Source organism: Molossus molossus, unplaced genomic scaffold (genome assembly GCF_014108415.1).
Source record: "Molossus molossus isolate mMolMol1 unplaced genomic scaffold, mMolMol1.p scaffold_m16_p_6, whole genome shotgun sequence".
NCBI classification, from domain to species: domain Eukaryota; kingdom Metazoa; phylum Chordata; class Mammalia; order Chiroptera; family Molossidae; genus Molossus; species Molossus molossus.
The window spans coordinates 52,904,265-52,925,921 of NW_023425399.1; the positions used below are offsets into that span (position 1 = coordinate 52,904,265).

Below are 21,657 nucleotides of genomic sequence, written 5' to 3' on the forward strand. Positions count from 1 at the left end.
TCCGGGCTATCTGCAGCTTCCATGACCGGCACCTTGGGAGCTCCACTACTGTGCACTGGTCTGTGTTGACACAGGGTATCCACTGGTCCGATGGTGCCAGGTGTGCTGGTGGGCTCAGGTTGCTGGACTCTAGCCGCTCCCACTGCCTCCTCCCAGGGAAGACCCGGGATCTTCCAAAATGGTGGGACCTCCTTTATAGCGCAGGGAGAAGCACCCTAAAGAGCCGCTTAACGTGATAGCTGACTGCTCCCATCCACAGTACAGAAACTTTCTGCCCCGCGTCTCTGCACTGCATGAGTTTGGTTATCCACCTTCACATCCACTCACACTCTCTCACACACTCGCTCACTCTCTCACATTCTCACCCTCCCTCCAATCCTGCGGGCTGCCAACTTCCCAAAGTTCTCATAATTTTTAAAAAATTCTCAGTCATTAATCAGATATTTGTTAGCCGCATCTTCTTTTCTCTTTCTGGGATTCTAATTACATATGTGTTAGGTATTTTGATATTGTCCATAGTTTTTGGATGTTCTCTGTATGCTTCATTAATTTTTTTTCTGTGTCTCAGTTTGGAATTTTTATTGACCTATGATTAGTTTTAATTTCACCAAAATTTCTTAACTGTTCAGGCATGTAGTCCATCTTTTCTACAAGAACCTTTAACATATCAATTATATTTATTTTATTTTATTTTTTATTGTTATTTTTTTTATTGTTGAAAATATTACAGATATCTCCGTTTTTTTCCCATTTACCCCCCTCCTGCCTTCCTTAGCCTAATGTCTGTGTCGATTGGTTGTGCATATACACATATAAGTTCTGCGGTTTATCTCTTCCCACCCCTCCCACCCCCCATCTCTCTGAGGTTTGTCAGTTTGTTCCCTACTTCCATGATTTCGGATGTCTTTTGGTCGACAGCTTATTTTGTTCATTATGTTCCACAAATAAGTGACATCTGATGGTACTTTTCTTCCTCTGACTGGCTTTTTTCACTTAGCATAATACTCTCCATGTCCCTCCATGTCATCTCAAAGGGTAAGAGATCTCTCTTTTTACAGCTGTATAGTATTCCATTGTATAAATAATGTACCACAGTTTTTAATCCACTCATCTAGTGATGGGCACTTGGACTGTTTCCAGATCTTAGCTATTGTAAATAGCACTGCTAATAACATAGAAATGCATATATTCTTCCTGATTGGTGTTTCAGGCTTCTTAGGATATATTCCAAGGAATGAGATCACTGGGTCAAATGGCAGTTCCATTTTTAATTTTTTGAGTAAACACCACATATTGTTTTTTACAGTGGCTATACCAGTCTGCATTCACACCAGCAGGGTGGTAGAGTACACTTTTCTCCACATCCTTGTCCAGCATCTGTTGTTTGAGGATTTGATGATGGCTGCCATCCTGGCAGGTATGAGGTGATATATCACAGTCGTTAATTTGCATCCCTCTTATGATTAGAGATGTTGAGCATTTTTTCATGTCTCCTGGCCTTTTGTATGTCCTGTTTGAAGAAGTGTTTGTCTTCCTTTTGTTGAGTTGTATAAGTAGTCTATATATTTTGGATGTGAACCCCTTATTCGATGTATTATTTGCAAATATGTTCTCCCAGAGAGTGGGTTCCCTTTTCATTTTGATGCTAGTTTCTTTTGCCATTCAGAAGCTTTTTAGTTTGATATAGTCCCATTTGTTATGTTTTTCCTTTGTTTCTCTTGCCCTAGGTGATGTATCAATGGAAATTCCACTATATATGATCTCTGAGATTTTTCTACCTACATTTTCTTCTAGTATTTTTATGGTCTCGCGGATTGCATTTAAGTCTTTTATCCATTTCGAGTTTATTCTTGTGTATGGTGTAAGTGGGTGATCTAGTTTATTTATTTATTTTTATAGTAAGTTTTATTTTTTTCTAATCCTCACCTGAGGACATTTTTTTTTCTATTTATTTTCAGATAGAGTGGGAGGGAGGGGGAGAGACATAGACAGAGAGAAACATTGATGTGATAGACCACATTGACTAGTTGCCTCCCGCATGACCCAACCAGGGCCAGGGACGAACTACACCTGAGTTATGTGCCCTTGACCAGAATTGAACCCACGACTTACTGGTCTGTGGGTCGATGCTCTAACCACTGAGCAAATCCAGCCAGGGCTAGTTTCATTTTTTTGCATGTATCTGTCCAATTTTCCCAGCACCATTTATTGAAGAGACTGTCTTTTCTCCATTGTATGTTCTTGCCTCCTTTGTCAAATATTAATTGTGTATACTGTCTTAGGCCAATATCTGGGTTCTCTGTTCTGTTCCATTGATCTATATGTCTGTTCTTGTGCCAATTCCAGGCTGTTTTGATTATAATGGCTTTGTAATATAACTTGATATCTGGTATTGTGATCCCTCCCACTTTGTTCTTCTTTTTCAAAGTTGCTGTAGCTATTTGGGGTCTCTTATGGTTCCATATACAGTTTTGGAGTATTTGTTCTAGATCTGTGAAATATGCCATTGGTACTTTAATAGTGATAACATTGAATCCGTAGATTGCTTTGGGTAGTATGGACATTTTAATGATGTTGATTTTTCCGGTCCATGAAAATGGTATATGTTTCCACTTTTTAATATTTTCCTCTATTTCTTTTTTTAATGTACTGTAGTTTTCTGAGAACAGGTCTTTTACCTCCTTGGTTAAGTTCATTCCTTGGTATTTTATTTATTTATTTGTTATTTTGTTTGTTTGTTTATTTATTTGATTTTTTATTTTTTTGTTTAATCCTTATCTGAGGATATTTTTTCATTGATTTTTAGAGAGAGTGGAAGGGAGGGAGGGGTACAAAGAGAGAGACATCAATGTGAGAGAGACACATGTATTGGCTGTCTCCTGCATGACTCTGACCAGGGCAGGGGATCAGTCCTGCAAACCAGATACATGCCCTTCACCAGAATTGAACCTGAGACCCTTTGGTCCACAGGCCAAAGCTCTAACCACTGAGCAACCTGGACAGGGCAATATTTTATTCTTTTTGTTGCAATGGTAAATGGGATTTTTTGTTTGTTTCCCTTTCTGAGTGTTCATTATTGGTGTGTAAGAATATCCTTGATTTCTGGATGTTATCAGTTATATTTATTTTAAATTCCTTGATATTTTTAGCATTTGGTAAATGTGATCTCTTGAGTCTGGTTCTGTTGTCTCTATAACTCCTGGCAGTTGATTGGTTATTGTTGTTTTGTTTGTTTTGGTTGTATGTGTCTTGTAATTTTTTAAATTAATTAATTGTTTTAATCCTCACCCTAGGACACACCTTTCATTGATTTTAGAGAGAGAAAGAGAAACATTGATATGAGAGAAAAACCTTAATCAGTTGCCTGCCACATGCGCCCCCACCAGGCATCAAACCCCCAACCTGGGCATGTGCCCTGACTGGGAATCTAACCCATGACCCTAGGTGCACAGGGTTATGATCCACACCAGCTAGGGCTAATTTTTATTGATTGATTGATTTGAGTGTGTGGGGGGAGAGAAACATCAATTAGTTGTTCAAAAATTTGTGCCTTCATAGGTTGTTCTTGTATGTGCCCTGAACAGGGATTGAACCAGCAATCTTGGCATGTCAGGACATTGATTTAACCAACTGAGTACCGGGCCAGGGCTGTGTCTTGTAATTTTTTATTAATTGCCATAGTATGTAGCATAGAGTCTGAGATAAATAATATTTATGCCTGGAAATGGACACCCTTATCCTTCTATTAGGCCATTAACATGTGAGATTGAGTGGATCTTGTCAGCTGAACTGGGTTTGGATTTTGTTGTTGTGATTACTTTTGTTACCACTGTTTTATTATTTTTCTGGTGTCACCTTGTATTTAGAGTAAGGGTTGATTTTTCTCAGTCGCCATGCTCCCTTCACCTGTAATATTTCCCTTTGAGCCTTTGCCTTAGAGAGGATCTTTCCATGCTCTTGTCCCTAATCCAGAATTAGACTGCTGTCACTTCTCATTTGGTGCCACTAATCTGCAGGGGAGTGGAGAGTGTTCTCTGTTGTTTTCATTCAGCTTCAGTTTTAGGCAGAACTGTAACACTAGCTCTCGGGTTCAGCCTTTCTCAGTGATCTTTTTCCTTCCCCAGGGGAGTAGAGGGTTTTTTTCTTTTACCCTCCCCGAGACTCTTTACCTTTATCTTAGGAGTGATAGGGTTTATTACCCTTTCCTTGACCCCTTAAGGTTTGTATTCCTTAGAGGAAAAGTGATCAGGTGAAGCTTCATGCCTTTCCTGAAGCAGGAGAGCTCCCCTTCTGTAGGCATGCATCAGCAAAAAAGGCTTTCTCCAGTCTCCTTCCCTGCCCCCAGTCTTTCCTGTGAGCATCAGGGGAGGTCTGTGGAGAAGAGTGTGCAAACTGATTCAAACACCCTGATGTCTGTAGCTCCCAGGGATTCTGTACTCTCAGGCTAGCCCACACTCTACATATAGTAATTTGATAATAATTTTATCTGAATTCTTATCTGTTGTATGAAGAACTTGCCTTCCTCCTGTTGCCACTGGTAAGCCAGTGCTTATGTCTCATCTTCGGTGGAGGCCCCTGTCTTTCTATTAAGTGTGTGGTTGCCCTGTGACCTCAGTTATCTAATGAACTTAAGAAAATGCATGACTTCTGATCAAGATGGCGGCATAGGTAAACGCAGTATCGCATCCTCCCACAACCACATCAAAGTTACAACTAAACTACAGAACAACCATCATTCAAAACCACCTGAAATCAAGCTGAGTGGATGTCCTACAACTATGGAATTAAAGAAGTCGCATCGAGACTGGTAGGAGGGGCGGAGGCAGACGAGCTGTGCTGGGAAGGTCCTTCCTAATGACCAGGTGCCCCGCTCAGGGTTCCAGTGCCAGGAAGAGAAGTCCCCATAATTTCTGGCTGGAAAACCCAGCGGACACTGAGGCTCATGAAAGCTGAGCCCCAGGCAGGTCCTTAAAGGGCCCACGCACGGATTTATCAGACTCACTCCCTCTAAGCTTGGAAGGGAGGCACCTCGAGGGGCACCAGAGTCATACAGGGAAGACCTGAGCTGTTTGCCACAGGAGCGAGGGCTGGAGAGGGGGCTTTCTCCTGGACAAACGTGTTGTTAGAGGCCTTTGTTCCTTTGGTGAGCCCTTCCCTGGGGCGGGAGACAGCCGCCATATCTGGGACTTCAGCAACCTGGCTCACAATGGTAGCCCCGCCCTGGTGACTCCCTGAGGCCCTGCCCCACCCAACTTTCAGGCCCACCCAAGCTGTAACCATAGGATTGGCCTGTCTCGGATCCTGCTTCAGGTTTTCCTAAATTCTTTCAAACAAGCAGCATCTGGTCTCAGCCCCATACCTCTCGTTAAATAACACACAGAAACAAACACAGAGAGGCAGTCAAAATGAGGAGACAAAGAAACAGGTCCCAAATAAAAGAACAGAACAAAACCCCAAGAAAAGAACTAAGCGAAATGGAGATAAGCAACCTAACAGATGCTGAGTTCAAAATACTACTTATAAGGATGCTCAATGAACTTAGTGAGAACCTAAGAAAACTAACTTAGTGAGGGCCTCAAGAGCATAAAAAAGAACCAGTCAGAAATGAAAGATGCACAGTCAGAAATGAAGGAGGCACTAACTGCAATAAAGAATAATTTACACAGATTCAATAGTAGAGTAGGTAAAGCCAAGAAGCAAACCATCAATTTGAAATATAAGGAAGAAAAAAACACCCATTCAGAACAGCAAAAAGAAAAAAGAATCCAAAAAAATGAAGATAGTGTAAGGAGCCTCTGGGACAACTTCAAGCATGCCAACATTCGCATCTTGGGGGTGCCAGAAGGAGAAGAGAGAGAACAAGAAATCAAAAACCTGTTTGAAACAATAATGGCAGAAAACTTTCCTAACTTGGTGAAGGAAACAGACATACAAGTCCAGGAAGCACAGAGAGTCCCAAACAAGATGAACCCCAAGAGGCCCACACCAAGACACATCATCATCAAAATGCAAAAGGTTCAAGACAAAGAGAGAATCTTAAAGGCAGCAAGAGAAAGGCAGCTAGTTACCTACAAGGGAGTTCCCATAAGGCTGTCAGCTGATTTCTCAAAAGAAACTTTGCAGGCCCGAAAGTGGCAAGAAATATTCAGAGTGATGAAAAGCAAGAACCTACAACCAAGATTACTCTATCCTGCAAAGCTCTCATTTAGAATCAATGGCCATATAGTTTCCCAGACAAGAAAAAGTTAAAGGAGTTCATCACCACCAAATTGTTATTATATGAAATGATGAAGAGTCTTTTTGAAGAAAAAGATAAAATACATGAACAAACAAAATGACAATGAATACATATCTAACGACAATTGAATCTACAAACAAAATGAACAGGCAGAACAGAAACATTCTCGTAATTACAGAGAACACTTTGTTGGTTGCCAGATGGGAGGGGGGTTGGGGGAATGGGTGAAAAAGGTGAAGGATTAAGAAGTACAAATATATTGCTAGACTGACAAACCTCAAAGGGAAAGGGATGGGGGGTGAGAAGAAATAAAGTAAAGAAGTTATATACATAACCAATGTACACAGACAACAGTGTGGGAAAAGGTGGGAGGGGGGCGGAAGTAGGGAGGAGGGGGTCAATGGGGAAAAAATGAGGACTATCTGTAATACATTCTACATTCAACAATAAAGATTTAAAAAGAAAATTATGATTTTCCCTGGCCAGTGGTTAGAGCATTGGCCCACAGAGTTGTGAGTTCGATTCCAGTCAAGGGCACATACCTCATTTGTAGTTCATCTCCAGTGCCCCGCGGGAGGCAACCAGTTAATGTGTCTCTCTCACATCGCTGTCTCTCTCTCCCTCTCTCCCATTCTTCCTATCTGAAGATAAATAGAAAAAAAAAGTTATGATTTGGTAGATCATCTAGCTTCTTTTTTTTTATTATTTAAGGTAAAGGTGCCACTCTTTCTAGTTTTCTGTGTTCTAGGCCTTGAACTGAATCTTAAATAGCAAGTAGGAGTTGGCATGATAAGAAATGGTGGGAAGGACATTTTGGGCAAAGGAAGGTTGTTTCAGCAAGACAGTCAGAACAGAATTACATAAATTCATTTACAGACAGTTTGTTTTGGTTCAGATTAACATTGTAAGTGAAAACTGGAATGATGGGCCAGATCATAGAAGGCCTGAATCCTTAGTGAAGGTATTAAATTGTGTTCTGAATGTATTGAAAGAAGCATAAATCTATAGTTTTGGTGGGTATTTGCTTCCAATCCTTTTTCCTTTGAAAGAAGAGTTAATAAGATATGGGCTAAATTACTTCTAAAATTATTGCAACGCTTTTAAGTCTGTAGTAGTGCCCAACTTGCATGTAGAAGAAGGCTGCTGAATATCTAATCTTCCCATGTACTTTGCTTCCAGTCTGTCAGCAATGGTACTCCAAATAATCCTGAGGACTGGGAGAAAGTGTGGGACAACTGGAGGCTACTAACAATGGCCGGGATCTTTGACTGCTGGGAGCCACCAGAGGGAGGAGACTGCCTGTATTCCTACACCATCATCACAGTGGATTCCTGCAAAGGCTTGAATGACATCCACCATAGGCAAGTCATACTTCTTTATCCCTGGATGTAAAAGGATTCAGGGAGGGTTTATTCCCTTTGCTTTTAGATAGCTTTTGGAATTTAAAATTTCTGTATGCACAAATTTAAACAGTAGGAAATTAAGTTGCTTCACAAAATACAGTTACAGTCAGTTTGGCTATACCATGACATGCATTCCTTAAAATTACCACATTATACAAAATTGTACAATGAAAACCACAGAACGTATGGGAAAAGTGGGCTTAAGCTGACCACATTTAAAAACTTTGTCAGTGACACATTAGAAAAGTAGAAATCTATTAAAAACTACCACAGTTTTATACATTATATGGTTAAGAAATACATATGGTACTTTACCTTAAAAATACCCAAAGTTTGCTTGTGGAGTCAGTGTCAGAAGAGTTGTGGCTTATAAGTTATTGTGAAGTGGTAGAAGAAAGATTATGCAAAATTTATGATCTTTTGTAGTCTTAAATACATGGCATGTTTTTCTCTTTGTTATATGTTCCTTTGAGTCATGCATTTTAATATATATATTTAATCAAAATTGAAGACTATTTTTTAATCCTGACCCAAGGATATGTGTATTGATTTTGAGAGAGAGAGAGAGAGAGAGAGAGAGAGAGAGATCAGTTGCTTCCTGTATGCACCCTGACTGGGAATCAAACTCTCAACCTTTTTGGTGTACTGGACAATGCTCCAATCAACTGAACCACCTGACTGGAGCTCTAAATTGTATGTTTTGATACAAGGCGTAGCCTCCTCCTTCAACGAACTTGTGTCACTGCTGGAAATTCTTTAGCAGCATTTTCATCTGTGCTCATGTCTTCTTCCAACAGTTAAAAGTTTTGGTAATTCCATCAGTGGTTTGAAACCACCAAACCAACCAGCCATTACTATCACTAAAAGGAGCCACTTCTGTGTTTCTTAGGTCTTTTGTTAATTGATTTTTTAGAGAAGAAGGGAGAGACAGAAACCTCGATGTGAGAGAGAAACATAGATTAACTGCCTCCTGCATACCCCCTACTAGGAATTGAGCCTGCAACCTGGGCACATGCCTTGACCGGAAGTGGCACTAGGACCTCTCAGTCCACGGGAGGACGCTCAGTCCACTGAGCCACACTACCCAGGCTGTGGTTTTTAGGTCTTTATGTATAAATAATGTTTTTTCCTTGTGAGAAAGCATCTAATTTTTTTTAAGCTTTATTATTTTTATTTATTTTTTATTATTTTTATCTTTATTATTGAATGTATTACAGATGTTCCTCATTTTTCCCCCATTGACCCCCTCCTCCCCACTCCCGCCCCCCTCCCACCTTTTCCCACACTGTTGTCTGTGTACATTGGTTATGCATATAAGTTCATTGGTTTATTTCTTCCCACCCCCCAACCTCCTTCCCTTTGAGGTTTGTCAGTCTAGCAATAAATTTGTACTTCTTAATCCTTCACCTTTTCCACCCATTCCCCCAACCCCCCTCCCATCTGGCAACCAACAAAGTGTTCTCTGTAATTACGAGAATGTTTCTGTTCTGCCTGTTCATTTTGTTTGTAGATTCAATTGTCGTTAGATATGTATTCATTGTCATTTTGTTTGTTCATGTATTTTATCTTTTTCTTCAAAAAGACTCTTCATCATTTCATATAATAACAATTTGGTGGTGATGAACTCCTTTAACTTTTTCTTGTCTGGGAAACTATATGGCCATTGATTCTAAATGAGAGCTTTGCAGGATAGAGTAATCTTGGTTGTAGGTTCTTGCTTTTCATCACTCTGAATATTTCTTGCCACTTTCGGGCCTGCAAAGTTTCTTTTGAGAAATCAGCTGACAGCCTTATGGGAACTCCCTTGTAGGTAACTAGCTGCCTTTCTCTTGCTGCCTTTAAGATTCTCTCTTTGTCTTGAACCTTTTGCATTTTGATGATGATGTGTCTTGGTGTGGGCCTCTTGGGGTTCATCTTGTTTGGGACTCTCTGTGCTTCCTGGACTTGTATGTCTGTTTCCTTCACCAAGTTAGGAAAGTTTTCTGCCATTATTGTTTCAAACAGGTTTTTGATTTCTTGTTCTCTCTCTTCTCCTTCTGGCACCCCCAAGATGCGAATGTTGGCATGCTTGAAGTTGTCCCAGAGGCTCCTTACACTATCTTCATTTTTTTGGATTCTTTTTTCTTTTTGCTGTTCTGAATGGGTGTTTTTTTCTTCCTTATATTTCAAATTGATGGTTTGCTTCTCGGCTTTACCTACTCTACTATTGAATCTGTGTAAATTATTCTTTATTGCAGTTAGTGCCTCCTTCATTTCTGACTGTGCATCTTTCATTTCTGACTGGTTCTTTTTTATGCTCTTGAGGCCCTCACTAAGTTAGTTTTCTTAGGTTCTCACTAAGTTCATTGAGCATCCTTATAAGTAGTATTTTGAACTCAGCATCTGTTAGGTTGCTTATCTCCATTTCGCTTAGTTCTTTTCTTGGGGTTTTGTTCTGTTCTTTTATTTGGGACCTGTTTCTTTGTCTCCTCATTTTGACTGCCTCTCTGTGTTTGTTTCTGTGTGTTATTTAACGAGAGGTATGGGGCTATCTGAGACCAGATGCTGCTTGTTTGAAAGAATTTAGGAAAACCTGAAGCAGGATCCGAGACAGGCCAATCCTATGGTTACAGCTTGGGTGGGCCTGAAAGTTGGGTGGGGCAGGGCCTCAGGGAGTCACCAGGGCGGGGCTACCATTGTGAGCCAGGTTGCTGGAGTCCCAGACTTGGCAGCTGTCTGCTGCCCCAGGGAAGGACTCAGCAAAGGAACAAAGGCCTCTGACAGCACATCTGTCCAGGAGAAAGCCCCCTCTCCAGCCATCGCTCCAATACCAAACAGCTCAAGTCTTCCCTGTATGTCTCTGGTGCCCCTCAAGCTGCCTCCCCTCCGAGCTTAGAGGGAATGAGTCCAATAAGTCCATGCACAGGCCCTTTAAGAGGAGCTGCCTGGGGCTCCAGCCACCTCAGCCTCCCTGAGCCTCAGTTCCCGCTGGTTTTTCCAGCCAGAGGTTATGGGGACTTCTCTTCGTGACACTGGAACCCTGAGTGGGGTGCCTGGTGTGGGACATGGACCCCTCAGTCCTCAGGGGGACCTTCCCAGCCGAGGTATCCTGATTTTTATCCACCACACGTGGGTGTGGGACCAGCCCATTGCACCTCTGCCCCTCCTACCAGTCTTGATGTGGCTGCTGCTTTAATTCCGTAGTTGTAGGACTTCCATTCAGCCTGATTTCAGGCAGTTTTGAATGATGGTTGTTCTGTAGTTTAGTTGTATCTTTGATGTAGTTGTGGGAAGACGTGATACCATGTTTACCTACGCCACCATCTTCACCGGAAGTTCCATATTAAAAAGCATCTAATTTTTTTACTATTTGTTATTTAATCCATATATTAAAGAATCTTTCCATTGCTTCTGTTCTTTGAGGCCTGATTGGTATTAACTTTACAACACTTCTTGAAGTTGTCCCAGCCATGGACATTCCTTTTATTTTTACAAAACAACATTGTCATTTGTGTGGATTCCTTTATGTCTGTTGCTCAGGAGATATCACATGTTCTCTTTTTACTTTCAAAATGGCTTGTTATTTCAACCTTCTCCATAATACTTAAAAGTTTTATTTGTGCCCAGTGGGTGTGGCTCAGTGGTTGAGTGTTGACCCATGCACCAAGAGGTTGCTGGTTCAATTCCCAGTCAGGGTACACATCCAGTAAGTTTCATTTGCTTGCACCGCTTAGCATGCACTGGGTTAGGAAGCTCAGACATGTTTGAGATGTTGAATGAATTGGTTTTTTATATAGAGAGAAGTTAAAAAACGCAAACTAAAAGCAAAACACAACTTTGGAGGATACTACTATGTGGTGAATCAAGGTAGCTGTCAATATTTGAGGTTTGTACATGTGTGTATTTTGTTAATTCATACATGGCTTATTTCAGTGGGGTGCAGTTTTCTGTGTTCACCTTGTCTTTCTCACAGATAAAACTACCTAAACAAATGCAAAATCTGCATTATACTTAAATTGTTCTCTAATATATCAATCACATTGGAACAGATTCCCTTCTTTTTTTTTTTTTTTTTTTTTTAATATGTTTTTATTGATTTTTTAGATAGAGAGGAAGGGAGAGAGAAAAACATCAATGAGCCCAGCCAGTGTGGCTGACTGATTGAGCATCACCCCATACAACAGGACATCACCGGTTTGATTCCCAGTCAGAGCACATGCCCAGGTTGTGGGCTAAATCCCCAGTGGGGGCATGCAGGAGGCAGCCGATCGATGTTCTCTTTCATCGATGTTTCTACCTCTCTCTCTTTAAAATCAATAAAGGGAAAAAAAAAGAAAGAAAACATCAATGAGGCAGTTTGTTCTGTAGTTAGTTGTAACTTTGATGTGGTTGTGGGAGGAGGCCATACCGCATTTACCTATACCGCCATATTGAGCGGAAGTCCCACATTCCTATTTTTAAAATGAGTATTAGCAGGACTGACTATACTCATGTAACACATTCACAATTTCTTCCAGAGTCTGAGTGCCCTCAGAAGTGATATTGATGTTTTACCGAAAAGAATGCACATATCACAATTACCTATTTTCACCTTGTCCTAAGCATTGTGTGTGAAAGTATTCTCTCATGTGATAAAGTTGTTCTGTTTTTTGCTAATTTACCTTAAAATAAATTCCCATTTCATCTAATTTAAGACACCATCGATTTTTAAATCATTTTATATGCTGTTAAGAAACTATAAAGCTGCCAATTACTGCCCAGTAATCTATAATACAGTGCTAAACTATAATACAGTTAAGAAATGCCATTCACCATTAAAAAGTTAAGTAGCTCAGCTGGTGTGGCTCAGTGGATTGTGCGTCAGCCCATGGGCTGGGGGGTCCTGGTTTTATTCCTGGTCGGGGCACATGCCAGGGTTTTGGGCTTGGTACACAGTGGGGGGCGTGCAGGGTACAGCTGATCAATGTTTCTCTATCACTTTGATGTTTCTATCTCACCCTCTCTAAAAAAATCAACAAAAACATATTTAAAAAAATAAAGCTGCAATTCATCATAAAATGCATCTGGATTTCAGAGATTGTAAAATATCTTGGGAAGGATTGCATCAACTTAATTTTATTTAAAAAAATTTTTTTTTTTCAATTACAGTTGACATTTGATATATTAGTTTCAGGTGTACAGCATAATAGTTAGACATTTATATAACTTATAAAGTTATCCCCCTGATAACTCTAGTACCTAACTGGCACCATACATAGTTATTACAATATTGACTATGTTCTCTAAACTATACTTTACAACCCTGTAACTATTTTGTGACTGCCAATTTGCAATTTTTAGTCCCTTCACCTTTTTCACCCAGCCCTTCAACTATCTGGCAACCATCAGTTTATTCTCTGTATGAGTTTGTTTTTGTCTTGTTTGTTCATTTATTTTGTTGTTGTTTTTTTAGATTCCACATATAAGTGAGATCATATGTATTTGTCTTTTTCTGTCTGAGCTATTTCTCTTAGCACAATACCCTCTAGGTCTATCCATGTTATCACAAATGGTAAGACTTTATTCTTTTTATGGCCAAGTAATATTCTATTATATACATATACATCTTCTTTATCCATGTTTTTATTGGAGCATTTAATCCATGTACATTTAAATAACTTATTGATAGGTATGTAGTTATTGCCCTATTGTTTTACGGTTCTGTTTCTTTCATTTTTTTAAACATAATCTTTTATTCTACTTTATTTTATTTATCCTCACCCGAGGACATATTTTTGCATTTATCTTCAGATAGAGCAGGAGGGAGAGAGGGAGGAAGAGAGAGAGACACCCACACATTGCCACCCACACGACCCCAACTGGGGCTCAGGACAAATTACAACCGAGGTACTTGCCCTTAGCTGGAACCGAACCTGGGACTCTGTGGTCTGCGGGCCAACACTCTAACCTCTGAGCCAAACCGGCCAGGGCTATTTTATTTTATTTTTTAATTTTTCTCCTTTATTGATTTTAGAGAGAGAAAGGAAGTGAGAAGGAGAGAGAGATAGAAACATTGATGAGAAAGAACATTGATTGGCCGCCTCCTGCATGCCCTCTACTGGGGAATGGGTCCACAACCTGGGCATGTGTCCTGACTGGGAATCAAACTGGCTACCTCTTGGTGCATGGGTCAACACTCAACCACTGAGCCACACCAGCCAGACTGTTTCTTTCTTATATGTTGATGACTTTCTGTAGTGTTGTGTTGGATTCTTTTCTCTTTATATCTTGTATATCTCTCATATATTTTTGGTTTTTGCTTACCATGTGCTTCATATATACCAAGCTGTGTTTATAGCAGTCTGTTTTAAGCTGTTGGTCTCTTAAGTTCAAACACATTCTATAATCACTACCATTTTTAATCATCCCCTTCATATTTGTGCTTTTGTCATTATTATTATTATTTTTTTTTTATGGAACGCTTCACAAATTTACGTGTCATCCTTGCACAGGGGCCATGCTAATCTCCTCTATATCGTTCTAATTTTTAGTGTATGTGCTGCTGAAGCAAGCACTGTCATTATTTTTTAGTGTGTGTTTGTGTGGTTACCTTAATTTACTGTTGTAATTACACATGATCTTCCTACTTTTTCTGCCTTTTTTTTTTTTTAAATCCTCACTCGAGGATACTTTTCTGTTTATCTTCAAATAGAGTGGGAGGAAGGGAGAGAGAGAAACATCGATGTTAGAGAGACACATTGACCAGTTGTCTCCCGCACAACCTACCAGGGCCGGGGATGAACTGCAACCGAGGTACGTGCCCTTGACCAGAATCGAACCTGGGACTCATTGGTCCACAGGCCATCACTCTAACCACTGAGACAAACCAGCCAGGGCATTTTTTCTGCCTTTTAACCTTCATACTAGTTTTAGTGTTGGTTGATCTGCCGTTTTTATTATGTGTTTGCCTTTGTCAGTGAAAATTATTTTTCTTTGTGATATTTTTTTATTCATATTGTAAATTTTTTCTTCTTTTTCTTAAAGAAGCCCCTTTAACACTTCTTGTAAAACCAGTTTGGTGTTCATGAACTCCTTCAGCTTTTCATTCTCTGGGAAATTCTTTATCTGTTCTTTGATTCTAAATGATAGCCTTGCTGGGTAGAGTAATCTTGGTTATAGTTCCTTACTTTTCATCACTTTGAATATTCCATGCCAATCCCTTCTGGCCTGCAAAGTTTATGTTGAGAAATCAGCTGACAGTCTTATAGATGCTCCCTTATATGTAGCTAATTACTTTTAAGATTCTTTTTCTTTAACCTTTGGCACTTTAATTATAATGTATCTTGGTATGGTCCTCTTTAGGTTCATCTTGTTTGGGACTCTCTTTGGTTCCTGGGCTTACAAGTCTATTTTCTTCACCAAGTTATGGAAGTTTTCAGTTACTACTTCTTCAAATATGTTTTCAATCCTTTGTTTTTTATTTTCTCCTTCTGGTACCCTAAAATGAGAATGTTGTTATGCTGGATGTTGTCCCAGAAATCCCTTAAACTATCCTCATTTTAAAAATATATATGTTTTTATTTATTTTAGAGAGAAAGGGAAAGAGGGAGAGTTAGAAACATTGATTTGCTGCCTCCTGCATGCCTCCCCCCACCCCCCACCACCAGCGGATTGAGCCTGCAACCCAGGCATGTGCCCTGACCAGCAATTAAACCAGCAACCTCTTGGTGCAAGGCACAGTGCTCAATCAACCAAGCCACACCAGCCAGGGTTGTTCTTATTTTTGTAATTGTTTTTATTTTATTTTTGCTATTTTGATTGGGTGTTTTCTGCTATCTTGTCTTCCAAATCACTGATTCAATCCCCTGCTTCATCTAATGTGTTATTGATTTTATCTAATGTATTCTGCATTTCAGTTATTGTATTCTTCATTTCCAATTGTTTTTTAAATGTTTTCTATCTTCTTTTTTATGTTTCCTATCTCTTTATTGAAGTTTTCACTAACATCATCTGTTCTTCCCCTAAGTTCATAGAGCATCTTTATAACCAGTGTTTTGAACTCTGCATCTGATAAGTTGCTTGCTTCCATTTTGTTTAGTTCTTCTTTTGGAGTTTTGTCCTGTTCTTTCATTTGAAAACTGTTTCTTTGTCTCCTCATTTTGACTGCCTTCTTGTGTTTGTTTCTATGTACAATATCAGGTAGATCTGCTACATCTCCCAGTCTTGCCAGAGTGGCCTTATGCAGTAGGTGTCCTGTTGGGCTCAGTCTCCCTGTTCACCTAAGCCCGCTGCTCCAGAGATGCCCCTTGTGTGGGTTGTGTGTGCTCTCCTATTGTAGTTGACCCCTCATTGCTGTTGGCACATCAGTGGGTGGAACTGACCCTTATAGGCTGACTGGCTGAAGACTGTGACTACAGTGATTGACCTGTTGTATGTGGGTTGACCCTACAGAGCAGGATTCACTTTAGCAGGGCTCTCATGCCTGACAAGTCCATCTGTTGGGTGTGTCATTTATGCTAATTAGGTGCTGCTCTGGTGTTGTCTGAAGCCAGTCACCAGGTGTGCTGGTTCTGGGGATTCTTGGGAGGGGCTCTGATGCAGGCTAAGGTCAGTCACTGCCTGTGTCTGGCCTGGTAAGAACTATGTGGTTTGTGTTTGGTAGCTGCCTGCACTGGGCTCGAAGAATCCTGGGAGTGGTGATGCTATGAACCTAGGGCAGCAGCCACTAGTGCTAAGCTTGGGGCTGCTTTGCAAGAGGTACAGGGCACACCAAGACCTGCTTGTTTGAGGTTTATGGACTTTTGAGAGATTTTAGAAAAATCTGCAGTGCAGGCCAGGTCTGTGCATTGGGTGGGGCGATGTCTCAGAGAATCCCCAGCATGGGGCAAGAGCAATGTTATCCAAGTTAATAGAGACTCAGATTTGGCAACTCAGATTTGGCATCCATCCAGCTGTTTGAGATGAGGGCTCAACAAAGGAAAAATATCACCTGTTGGCATTTTAGTTCCAGAAATAGCTGACCCTCCCAAGCCCTCTCCCTGAAGTCAGACAATTCAGTTTCTCCCTGTATGTCCCTGGCACTTTTGAGCTGCTGTCTCTTCTCTTGAGCTTAGGGTGAATGTTTGTGAACAAGTGAATCTGTGTGCAGGGCCTTTAAAAAGATGCCTGGATGTACAGCAGCAGCCCTCACCTGGACTGAGTCCATACTGATTTTCATAGCCAGCTGTTGTGATGACTCCACTTCTCAGCACTGGTTCTCAAAGGCTAGGAAGCTTGGTGTGGGCCTAGGGAGCCCAGTGTGGGGCTGCGACCCCTTGCTCCTCATTGGAGACCTCCACAACTGAGATAGTGCTTCCTATTTTTTTTTTTATCCTCACCCGAGGACATTTTTCCTTTTTTTTTTTGTTCAGATAGAGTGGGAGGGAGAGAGAGGGAGAGAGAGAGAGAGAAACATCGACGTGAAAGGGACACATGGAGTGGCTGCCCGCATGACCCAACCAGGGCTGGGGACAAACTGCAACCAAGGTACGTGCCCTTAGTGAGAACTGAACCTGGGTCTCTCTGGACTGCAAGCCGATGCTCTAACTGCTAAGCCAAACGGACCAGGGTTTCCTTTCTATTCTTAACCACTATACATGGATGTGAGGCCTGCCCATTTCTGCCCCTGCTACCAGTCTCAAGGTGACTTCTTTTTATCCTTTATAACCCCTGTGAGTTCTGTTGAGCTAGCCTTCAGATGGCTCTCAAGGGCAGTTCTAAATTTAGTTGAAATTTTAAGATGGTTGTAGGAGGAGGTGAGCAAAACATTTACCTACTCCCTGTAAAATATTTTTAAAATATGTTTGATTTGTTGAAATGAGAATAATTATTAAAATGGATGTTTATGCATTCATCTCCTAAAATCAATTGTATCACCTTCCAATGAAATGTGTACCACACTGTGCATTGACCATAAAACTGGAAGCTAAACAAATAATCTTTTCCTAACATCTTCCTGGGTACCAGGAGTCATGACTCTCAGACAGCCTCTTAGCTTTCTAAGGTGTAGTTTCCTTTTGTTCACAATTATGTAGGTATGTCTTTCTTACTGTAAATCTGTCATAGGTTATAAGGCTGGAGATTATTGTTGATAGACAAGTTTTCCAGGATCTATTTCTCCTTTAATTCTAGGCTAGGGCATCATAGAAAAGTCACCAGTTTGCTAACATGTACACTGGAGTGCACTGGGTCCAATCATAATTACTATTCACTCTCTTTGCCATAGAACTTGATAAACTGGCTCTCCTAGTGTTGAATTTCATGCTCTGTCAAGTTGTGGTCAGAGAGCACATGGCAGCAATCAACATGTGGGAGGGCAAACTTCTCTTTGTGATGATTTGTGCTCTCAACTAACTCAAGTCTCTCTCCCTTCTCTCCCTACCCTCTCTCTGCCTCTTCTAACCCATATTTTGACCTCATGGGCTAGGATGCCTGCCATATTAGATGGAGAGGAGGCAGTCTCTAAATGGCTTGACTTTGGTGAGGTCTCAACTCAGGAAGCTCTGAAGTTAATCCACCCCACAGAAAACATCACCTTTCATCCAGTCTCTACCGTGGTGAACAACTCCCAAAACAACACTCCTGAATGTCTGGCTCCTGTTGACTTACTGGTCAAAAAGGTAGGCGTGTGTGATATTGACTGTCTTTTTTGAGCTTTCTGTCTTTGTCAGTTTAGCATTTTCTTTTAGGATATGGCCTTTTACAATCAGAGTTTTAATTTAAGCCACCCAAAACTCATATTCCTTATTCATGGCAAGGGTGAGCAGAGCAGTGATTCAAAGTTGGCTGTAATACAGAGTTCTCAGGAGAGCTCTTTTAAAATGGAAATGCTAGACCCTATCTAGACCTACTGAGTCAATCACTATTCAAGACTGAGCTTGGACTTCTTTATCAGTTAGAAGCTCTTAGGTGAATCTGGTAAAAAGCCAAGTTTTAGCGCTTCTACTCTAGAGGGTGATTGTAAGAAAGATAAAGGAACCCTTCACCATAATTGTATCTCTGTCCATAACAAACTTGTGATTTTTGATATCTCTTTGCTGCACTTCTGCTTTCCCAACCACAAGTTGGAGGAGTTCCAATCCTTGTTCACCTTCAGGACGATTTGAGAACATTCGTGTTACGAATTTTAACTTCTTAGAATTGGAAAGGATCCTGAAGATATATTTTGAAGGGTAGTTGAACAAGGAAATGGCCTGCAGTGGGGAGGGGAGCTCCAGAGGGGAAAAAAAAAAACTGGCCCCTACTGACATTTTGGGATAACAATTTAAGAGTCACAGCTCTTTTTAGGTGGCATAGAGAGATCTAAAGTAGGACATGGCTATGAGTGTTTCAAGAATAAGCATCTTAGAATGACAAAAAAGAATTAAGAATTATGATTGCAAAAAGAGCTATCCCGCCCCCCACGTTTTTCTTTAAGTTTTTAAAGTTTTCCATACCCACAGTCAGTGTCATCTTTTTTCTTTTGTCTCATTTCTCTGCAAACTCCTACAACCCTGATACTTTTTTCTATTAGATGTCTCTAAAAATGATTCATTTTGCACTAGACACTGTCCCATTTCCGCCATGGTCTTTACACCAAAAGAATTCACATTCTGGAGAGGTGGCATTTTGTGAATTCAGAACCTTCAATTCAGGGATGGGGTGCAGATAATGGAAGCAGAAGAGCAGTGCCAGGCAAGGAGAGGCTCTGCAGAGGAGCTACATGTTAGGGAAACAGCCTGTTCATGGAGGCTATTTGAAGCCATATCTCCCCAGCTTCTTCTCCCAACTCTTTGCTTAGTCCCACTAAATTACATTCTTTTCCATGAAAATGCTTCATTCTCTGCATGTTTGAATGCCTGTCAGTGCTCTTCTCTGAATGGCCCCACATACCTCCTTGAAGCCTTCTCTGAAGAGCTATTTCCTACCTCTTACATCCCTTGGAGCACATTCAGTTGCTCCTCTCTTTCAATTCCTGACTAGTGGGTCCTATCTGGCCCTTAGTAATATTTTCTAAATCTGGGTCAGTACCTCATGCCTCTTCCCCTATTTCTTCCCTTGGAGTTGTCCTTTTCCCAAAACCTTGAGCTGAATGGTTTTGACTTTTTAATTATTTTCCTAGGAGCTCAAGGCAAGTGGCAGGAGCCAGAAGATGTTTCAGTGGCTGGCCACAAAGTCATCCAAAAAGGAAGACCCCCAAACACCCCAAAAGGCAGAGTCAGATGTGCCTCAGTGGTCCAGCCAGTTCCTGCAGAAAAGCCCATTCCCCACCAAGAGAGGCGGTGCTACACTCCTGGAGCGATGGCTGAAACAGGAGAAGGAGGAGGAGCCAGTGGCTAAGCGTCCTCACTGCCAGTAATGCAGGACCTTTGACAGACCAAGGTCATGGTTTGCTGCACTACATACTGTTGCTAATAAGATTCTTTCATTGTGTGTATGTGAATTTGCTTTGGGAGAAGGTAGCACAGTGTTAACTGTTGTGGGTTCTTGAGGGAGTGGCTGTCCTGCCTGTGACCAGTGGGGCTATGGGCAGCCTGGGAAGGGGAGGGTTCACCTCCATTAACTCATAGGGGTTCACTATGCCTACAGCCCTCTCTTGGTAGGACTGGTGGAGTCTTCCCTGAAAGCCTGACCCTGCTGGCAGTTCTTAGCACCTGACCTGGTGCTGCTAGCAAAAGTCCATTTTCTGCTTAGCCTTTGGACTCTTTCAGTCTTTTGAAATTAAGTTCTTAACACATTTTTCTGAATAAATTATATTTGATAAATTGTCTATATTTCAGAAAATGCTGTTCCTGGTTGGGGGAGTTCTGGATCTTACTATTTGGGGCTTTCTGTGTACAAAACAATTTGGAAACAATGAAAAAACTTCACGCTTCACTATTGTATCTCTTTTCTCTCAGTCTTGGAAGCTATCTGAATCCTTTAGCTTAAAACCTTAGCTGACTACCTGCCAAACACAAGGGAGTGAGGGGAGAATGGAGTATAGAAGCCAGGACCCTGTCCTTATACAGGGAGCTCATAGTGTGGGTAAGGAGAAATCCCAGTCACAGCCCTCTAGGTCCTATGAAGATCCCCAGCTTCTGGGTAGAGCAAAGCGCAGAGGATGACTTGGTCTTGGGGTGAAGGTGGGAGCTGACCATCTACCTGCCCTGCTTGATCAGAGTCCCTATGATTTGCTCTGCAATCTCCTCCTTGGCACTGAATCGCTTTATAGTTAGAAATTTTGGGGGGCTAGTTGTCTGTTTTACCTCTGTCCACCCAGATCATTAATTCCATGAAAGCAGGGACCTCTTTTTCACTGTTTTGTTCTCCCAATGTTAATGGTAGGTGTACAAATATTTGTTAGATGAATGTGAGCATTTATTACATGTCCTGCCCTGTGCTAGCTAGGCAAGGAGCCACAGGCATTTAACCAGAAGCCACACCTGGCAATTAAGCACTTGCGTGTGCATGTACGTGTGCCCCACATGGGGTTGTGGTGTGCCAGGAGAGGGCCTTCCCAGAGATTCTGGGGGAAGAACTAGTGAATCTCCAGAAGCACCAGGGCTGGTATGCTTTTAACCCTTTGGGGCCTCTAGGAGATAAGACCCACAAAATGCTGTCCTGGTGGCTGTATGGAAAGAAAGCAGGCCCTGAGCAGACTGGAGAGTGGGCTGGCCACCACCACCACCACTACCACTGAACCTCTGGTGGGGTGCTGGCAAAGGCCCTATGCAAATCAGGGATTGGGATTTTCACCAATCAGAGGGCAGCTCTGGTGCCTCTTTACAGGGGTGAGGGGAGAGTGGTCTCTGACTCTGACCTTTGTGGTAACCTCCACCCACCCAGCCTTGCCTCTAAAATTATCTTTAAATCACCATTTCAGTTGAGAAGGCAAGATTGGTGGTTAGTACTTCGGATCCCTTCACTGAAGGCCAGAGGTGATTTCACTGTGGCCTCCAGTTTTGTTTGAACTGATTTGCATGGAGTTTTGGTGGCTTGACTGAGATACTTTAAAAATACATAACTAGCCTTGGCCAGTGTAATTCAGTTGGGCATCAT

General features: G+C 41.4%; 1 protein-coding gene and 1 non-coding gene across 2 annotated transcripts in view; one reads left to right on the top strand and one right to left on the bottom strand.

The window, feature by feature from the left end:
• Positions 1–20,576, top strand: part of HMCES (5-hydroxymethylcytosine binding, ES cell specific) — a 56,728-nt gene extending 36,152 nt beyond the window's left edge. The window contains exons 6-8 of the mRNA XM_036244030.1: positions 7,418–7,599; positions 18,065–18,257; positions 19,739–20,576. Coding sequence (XP_036099923.1) covers positions 7,418–7,599; positions 18,065–18,257; positions 19,739–19,975 — 612 coding nt within the window. The 3' untranslated portion in view covers positions 19,976–20,576. The remainder of the gene's footprint in view (positions 1–7,417; positions 7,600–18,064; positions 18,258–19,738) is intronic.
• On the bottom strand, positions 14,067–14,174 carry LOC118619407. The gene has a single exon (XR_004957187.1). It is a non-coding gene; the product is annotated as a U6 spliceosomal RNA (small nuclear RNA).
• Positions 20,577–21,657: the final 1,081 nt, after the last annotated feature.